Source organism: Sinocyclocheilus rhinocerous, unplaced genomic scaffold (assembly GCF_001515625.1).
Source record: "Sinocyclocheilus rhinocerous isolate Xijiao unplaced genomic scaffold, SAMN03320098_v1.1 scaffold1664, whole genome shotgun sequence".
NCBI classification, from domain to species: domain Eukaryota; kingdom Metazoa; phylum Chordata; class Actinopteri; order Cypriniformes; family Cyprinidae; genus Sinocyclocheilus; species Sinocyclocheilus rhinocerous.
This window is the reverse complement of record NW_015625582.1, coordinates 141,598-149,297: the sequence shown is the minus strand read 5'-3', so window position 1 is coordinate 149,297 and position 7,700 is coordinate 141,598. Positions and strand designations below refer to the sequence as shown.

Genomic DNA, 7,700 nt, shown 5'->3' with positions numbered 1-7,700 from the left:
AAAAAAAAAAAAAAAAAAAAAAAAGAACCACACAAAATCTGAAAAAATAGGATGAGGGGAAAAAAAGATATTATGATCAAATATACGAGAACTAGACTGTTTTGGTGCATTTAAACTAACTGAACATTCAAACACAGAAGTGCAAGCATACACATACACACCTGTCATCCATTTCCACTCTCTTCATGCTGTGGAGGTGTAACACAGCAAGGATGATGGCTACCAGAAAGATGACGATGCAGCACACACACACACTGATGTAGAAAACTCGTGTGGATGTGGTGGGAGCATTTGAACTGCTCGCTAAGATCAAAAGAGAGGAGAGAGTTTACAAGAGCAGAGTGAAGATGGTCTCATTGTAGAACCACATTTACTAAAAAGGCCAAACAATAAAATCGCAAATACTCACGGTCTATTCTCTGTATGGTTGTGTTTGGGAATGGCAGAGTTTTGGGGGGCTCTGGCTGCTCAATTCCTGTAAAGTAAAACAATAAGGGGAAGGATCAGCAAAGTCTAATGCCTATGCCAGTTCACCGTTTTAGATCACTGAATGTTGCCCATCAGAGGAACTAGAAAATGACAGATTTTGCTCAAATTTCACCCCAAATTCTAAAAAAAAAAACAAAAAAAAAAAAACTTCTTCTTTTGAAATGACGACAATCTTGATGGGTCTCATGAGATTCATCCAAACACATGAACTGGTTAATTGTGGTCTCATTTATGTTTGGTTTGTAAATTGTTGCCAGGGCAGTAAAATCACACTCCTGCCATAGAAAGTGTAAGACACAAAATATCTTCTTGAGCACCACATACACACGCTGACCCAGTTATTCCACAAGGGAGAGGAAATTGGGGCATACACAAAGTCTTTTTCTTCTCCAGCAGCTAATTTGGCTCATGTGCTTCAAATAAGCAGAGAATAAATTCACTGGCTATTTCCTCTAGGGAAGCATATGACAGAAAGCTTGTGTTATTATCATATTTACAGTCTCTGACAATGTGAAACCTGACACACAATCTGCCAAACACACAAAACCTACAGCAAACTTGCAGGAAAAAAATGTGAAGTGAAAAAAAACAAAACACACAAACATGCACTAAGAAGATCTTAAGAAACAGATGTATTGGAGGAAATAAGGTAAAAGTGTATGAAAATATCTTACTTCGGTAACACATTTTCCTGCGTTTGAAGTTGAGCACTGTGAAGTTGTTGGCTGGTGTAGTCAGGTTCAACTGCACCGTAAGCACAGCCTCTCCATCAGCCTTTCCAGAGCAGAAAAGATCCACTCTGAACACTGGAGTGACAGACAGAAAGTATACTTACTATATTAAATACTCAGTTACTCTATTAAATTACTAATAATAGTTGTAAACAATGAATGCAGGGCCTCATTTTTTACTTTTTAAAAAGGGTATGAGCTGCTTTTGTGCTGGCGAATTAGCGTTTGCCCAAATCCTACTAAACTACATGAGAAGACCAATTAAACACTAATACAAATGTTTAGCACAAAGATTTGGTCCGATTTTTGCATTGTTCAGACAATGCGAATAAACGTCAGACAGTTTGAATGCAAGTGCAAAATAACTCTCTGACAGTAGGTGGTGCAAAAAGTATTGATATGTTTTTAAAGAGCCATTTAGATTTTGGATTCACTATCATGTTTATTAGGCAACACCAAGACGAGCCAGTTCAGGATTCTTCCTCTGCTATTCACTGCAACCACCAAGTCACCAATAGTTTAATGTAACTGCAGCGGCTCTGGGCATGTGACCAAAAGCATGAATCGTATAGGTTGGTCAGCTTTATTTGCAGTGCAATGGAAAAGAGATTTTAACACCTCTCCATGAAAAAAAATAAAAAATCAGCTGCATTGACAGCATGTGAATGTTAATGCCGGTTCACTCAAATTAAAATGCTTAGCGCATTGAATTTGTCTTGGTGTGCACAGGTCATACAGGAATTAAGAGTAGATAAAACCTTTAAAAAAGCTGTGGGTTCTTAAGTTGACAATAGACTTGTGCCGGTATTCGGTAATGCAATATATCACGGTAATGAATATGCACGATATTGTTATCATGGGCACTTCTAAATACCGTGAATAATTATATATTACAAATTATTCCGAATTTTAAATGCATTTTAAGAATACTTTTCCCATAAACTGGTCAAAATGCACAACACCGCCGTATGCTGCATGAAAGATGCGTGCGCACTCTGACCTAAACAAGCACGGACGAGAAGCGCATGGCGGAACATGTAAGAGACGCTCTGGATGAAAGCGCACTTTCACTCTCTGACAGCAGATGGCGCTAAACTGCAGAAATAATAATAATAATAATAATAATTCATTTAAATGCAGCCGTTACCCCGGAAACCCTGTAAACAAAGCAGCTGCACTACTTCCTGTTTCTGAATCATGTTTAAATGATTTAAATAGCCATTCAGATTTGTGTATTTGCTATGATGTTCATCACAGCGCCAAATACTTAAATATTTAGACTTAATAGGCTATTTATTTTCAAACTTTTTTTTACATTTTAATCTGGACTACAACGTGCCCTAGATATTGTTTGAAAGTGTTTTGATTCTTTATTGTTCGGTCACACTTTACATTAGGGCTTCATTAGTTAACATTAGTTAATTCATTAGTTAAACTGCCAATGAAAAATTCTTCTGAACATTTATTACTCTTAGGTATTCCAATATTTAATAACAGGATGTTCAAATCTAGAGTTGCAGCTGTGTTATTTAATGAGCTAACATGAACTAAGACTTGTATTTTTTAAACAAAGATTAATAACTTCTGTAGCAAATGTAGATATTGTTCATTGTGAATGTTAATGCATTAACTAAGGTTAACTAATGAGGTCTTATTGTAAAGTGATACCTATTGGTCTTTATAGTTCTTTTGCACTTTAAGCTGTGTAAAACTTTTAACTTTATAAATTTTTCTGTATTGCTTTATTGCATTTAAATGTTCAGTTATTTTTGTTATAAGAAAAAAGTTATTAAACCTGTTATACTGTATTATGACAGCACTTTTTTTAAACTAAATTTCAATATCGTGATAATACCGTATACCGTAATAAAAGCATTAGCAATTAAATCGCAACATGAAAATGTGATACCGGCATATCCCTAGTTGACAAGCACAATTTTTCCAATAGTTAACAGGCCTTTTTTATGAGAAGACCTTTAAACATATGTAAAGGTAGAGTCACAATTTTTTCTTGAAAATATAGACTGTTTTAGATATCAACAGCACCTTTTCCCTTGAAAATACAACATATAATGGAAAAAAAAGAGAGAAAAAGAATTCACTCACCTGAACGAGTGCGCGGGACCTCCCCCTGAGCAGAGATGTTGCTCTGAGGTTGATCCATGGCTGAAGTGTTTTCCACTTGAAACCCTAACCTGTAATCCACCTAAATAGGAGACAAGGATTACGGGAAATAATTAAGATATTGATATAGATATTGATACAAGTATGTGATTAAAAGACAAAAAAGATAATATAGTGAAATATTATTACAATTTAAAAATTTATTTCTATTTTAATTTTTTTTTAATGTAATTAATTTGTGATGGCAAAGTTGAATTTTTGCATATATTACTTCAATCTTCAGTGTGTCAAGATCCTTCAAAAATCCTTCTAATATGCTGATTTGGTATTTATGAAACATTTATTATTATTATCACAGTTGAAAACAGTTGTGCTGCATTATAGTTTTGCGAAACCATGGTTTTTTTATGATTCTTTGATGAATAGAAAATAAAAAAATAAATAAAATGACTGACACCAAACTTTTGAATGGTAGAGCACATAGGATGTATCAACAGTGCCAACCTTGCTGCTGGAGTGCCATGTGAAATGTAGGCTGTTAGTGTCACTGGGCACAGGCAGGATGAAGGAAAGGGCATAAAGATTTATCACATCATCCCTTACATAGTACAACTCAGCATCAAGACCTGCAGATAGAGATAGATAGATAGATAGATAGATAGAGAGAGAGAGAGAGAGAGATAATAAAAATGGTAAAACTTATCAGGACTGACAGAATTTAAAGTTAAACACATTTCACATTTTCACATTCACACAACCACCCTGCCTCAAGAGAGGAGTAAAATATAGTTTCATAATGCCAGACTCCATCTCCGCTCTCATATGAACTCTGTATTTCACCATAAAAACATCCTATGTGCTCATTTAGGCTTAATGTATTCCCCAGCGCCTGGAAGTATATGGTGCAAGAGGAAACCATGGCAACAATACATAAAATACATTCTTTCAGTGTGGTGAACAACCACTGTCTGACATAGTTCCACTTCCTTGGAGGATCTGGAGCAAGATCTGGATCCATTATATCACAGAGGGCAGGTATGACAGCCACTGAAATATGATTGCAATTTCCAATCAGGAGGATATGATTTACAACAGGCTCAAGTGTTCATGTTGATATTCTAGAATGTTTCCCATTAAACTGATGGGACCTTTGAAACCACCAAGACTGCCGCCCAAGTTTTGACCACAGTTCATTCCTCTCTCTCTCTAGCCTGTCCATTTAGAACCACTTGGAATGGTTTTCACCCATTATACCAAGAACAATATCCTCAGTTGCCACCTCCACCATACAGTGAAGGGAAAATGTTCAAGTGTAGTATGTTTATGTTTAAGGACTTCACCCCTCAAAGCAAAACATCTCCGCTTTCCCCTGCCTGGCCTCCATTTTCTAACGACGATGTAATCTAAACAGTGTTTCCTTCCCGGCTACATTCCTGGGAGAGACTCGACCTGAAATGCCTTTCTCCCAGGCAGCACAGCACACCTGCGATCCCAGTTATACTGTTAACCAGCCCCCAATGAACAGCTGGAGAGTGGCAGTGATGATGAACACAAGTGCGAAATCTGAAGTGGAGGCTGATTCCCACACGAATGAGACACAGTGATGTGCGAAGTTGATTGACAGCGTGGAATCTTCTGCCATGCCTTGGGGCAAACCTTATCATGACTGAAAGGCCCCGTTGCGGCTGACTGGAGCCTGTCAAGTCTGTCATGGGGTCTGCACAAACATAAGGGGATGGGAGTACGTGTACATACCCTTTCTAAAACATAACTTAGCAAACAACAGTAGATGATTTTATTATTATTATTTTTTTTTTTGGCAAAAATTTTTAGATGATTTAGATGCATACCCTTAGAGACAACATAAAAATCAATATACACTACTGCTGGTCAAAGGTTTTGAAAAAAAGTCTTGTACTCACCAAGGTGCAATTTGATCAAAATTAGTTTAAAAAAAAAAGACAGTAATATTGCCATAGAGGAGAAACAATAATGTACAGTATGTGGAAAATAATGTTTTTTTTTTTTACTTTAAACCGCATAAACACATTTTATTACACCAAATACACAAAATAATGTTCTTTTTAGCAGCATCATATGACCCCTTTAATACAATTTAAAAATATCTGTTATCTAGTTTAATACACCTTAAATTTTAAGCAGCCATTACTTCAGTCTTCAGTGTCACATGATTCTTCAGAAATCATTCTAATATGCTGATTTGCAGCTCAGAACATTTTCTTATCAATGTTGAAAACATATGTACCGCTTAATATTTTCTTTGAAAACCATGACTCATTTTTTCATGAATCTTTTATGAATTGAAAGTTCAAAAGAATAGCCTTTATTTAAAATAAAAATGAGTTAACATTATAAAAAAATATTTTGACGCTTTTAATCAATTTAATGAATCCTTGCTGAAAAAAAGAAAAGAGAAACGAAAAAAAAACAAAAAAAAAAACTTGTTAACCAAAAACAATGTTAACCAATAATGTATAGCACATTATGGAAGCTCAATGTGTTTGTAATGACCTTTTTTTTCATATTTTTCCAAAAGTTCCATATAGGAACAAACAAAATCTCTATTTTTTTTTTTTTTTGCTTGTTGGCACATATTATTCATTATTCATTCAGCCTAGTTGAGAAGCAGAAGTAGTTTTGATGAAAGTTAAAAGACAAACATTTTTTAGAGATAATCTGAACTGAAGAATTGTGCACAATAAAATGGGAAGTGTATTGCAGCAAATAGGCTGCATTTTGATTTCATATAGACTTAAATGGTTCAACGACAAATTAATTCAGACCATTTCTTGACATAATCTCATGTCCACTTCAGTAAAGCCTTTAAGCTCCAAAAATCTCACCTTTTCCTGCCAAAACAGAGACATTCAGCACCAGCTATATAGCAGCATTAAATGATAGTTTGAGATCAGATGATAGTTCTCAGCCCTCCAATATGAGGCTGCCCACCTATGGAGCAAATAGGCTGTGTGGCCCCCAAACAGACACATTCAAGATGCAGGAGTCCTCAAAGTTCAGACAGACATCCCGACTGACATAATCCTCTGAGCCCAGCTGTGAGAGACTACTGAGGCGTGACTTATACTACAGATATACCCACAGACTTGAGACTAATTAAAGTTCCCATGTCTTGCACCATGTGACCTGTCTGGACCTACTTTTGTCCCCACTGCTTTGATACCCCTTGAAAAAAATTAAGCCATGTGAGTAGTAGACTCGCATAACCAGACCACTGACTGCTGCTCACTGTAGCTTATTCTGGCCATGAATCTTCTGCCACTTACAAAGGAAGAGGCAATTTGACTGACATAAATCAACCATCTTTAGTTCACATTGCCATTTAATCTAAAATAGATTTAAAAAAATAAATACATAAATAATAAAAAATAAAAAAATTGCTTTATTCAATAAATTGAATAAATTTGTGTCCTTTTACTTTCAAGAAGTTGCATAGAACCAACCAGATTGGAACTGGAAATTTAAGCCAACTTTTGTCATTTGTGTAATGTGCATCAAATGGTCAGTGAACAGACTGTGTCTGTGCCATCATCTGAGGAACGACTAAATGACCAGAGGCAGGAAAAGTTGAAATTATAATGAAAGAATTGATAGAAGGGACTTCTTAAATGAAATTCCTTCTCTCTCTCAATCTCTAGCACTGCAATGATGATATATTGAGAAAGGAATTTGCAAGAGAAACAAGCCTTAGCTCAGTCATAGGCTGAGCCCACAAAACAGTGGATGAAGAGGGTGTTGAAGTTCATGGGTCAAGTGTGCTCAACCCTCTGACCAGAGGTTTCAAAAAGAAAGCAGGAGGTTGTTTGAAAATAGTTTCCTGTGTGGCATAAAGTGCTCCCACCCTTGAAAAACTGGTCCATTACAGGATGATTAGGAGAACGAGTTTATTATAGCATATGTGCAGCCTGTGTTTCCAAGCTTGTTTATTTGTGACTCTGTGGTGACCATTTTTATCCTCTTTTCTTTATGCTCAAGTAACAAGTTTGTTTCAAAAGAGCTGCAGTTAACCGTACATCTTGGAAAAAAAAAAGAAAAAAAAAAAGTGTTTTCCGCTTGCTGCAAAACAAAATATTTGCATCCCCCTCACGGCAGTACTCTGTAATGTATTTTTATGTGGCTTCAAAAACCCTTTCATGGTTCAATTACTTCCACTCTGAAAAAGCAGAGACTAGGGAGAAAACATGTCCACGGGCAAGACGTCGATACAGCATTATGTCGGTGAATCTTGCTCAAAGAGCTTGCCAAAGATCCAGCACTGTATGCGAGTCATCTTGGGAAAAAAAAAAAAAAAAACATGGCAGAATTGGGAAATGCAAA

The 7,700-nt window shown here is 36.1% G+C and overlaps 1 protein-coding gene across 1 annotated transcript in view; it reads right to left on the bottom strand.

Annotated features, from left to right (window-relative positions):
- The window catches only part of LOC107753628 (tyrosine-protein kinase RYK-like), a 57,270-nt gene that overhangs the window by 27,285 nt on the left and 22,285 nt on the right, over nucleotides 1-7,700 (bottom strand). Inside the window, 5 exon segments of the mRNA XM_016569842.1 lie at nucleotides 162-303; nucleotides 410-475; nucleotides 1,164-1,295; nucleotides 3,327-3,426; nucleotides 3,849-3,970. Coding sequence (XP_016425328.1) covers nucleotides 162-303; nucleotides 410-475; nucleotides 1,164-1,295; nucleotides 3,327-3,426; nucleotides 3,849-3,970 — 562 coding nt within the window.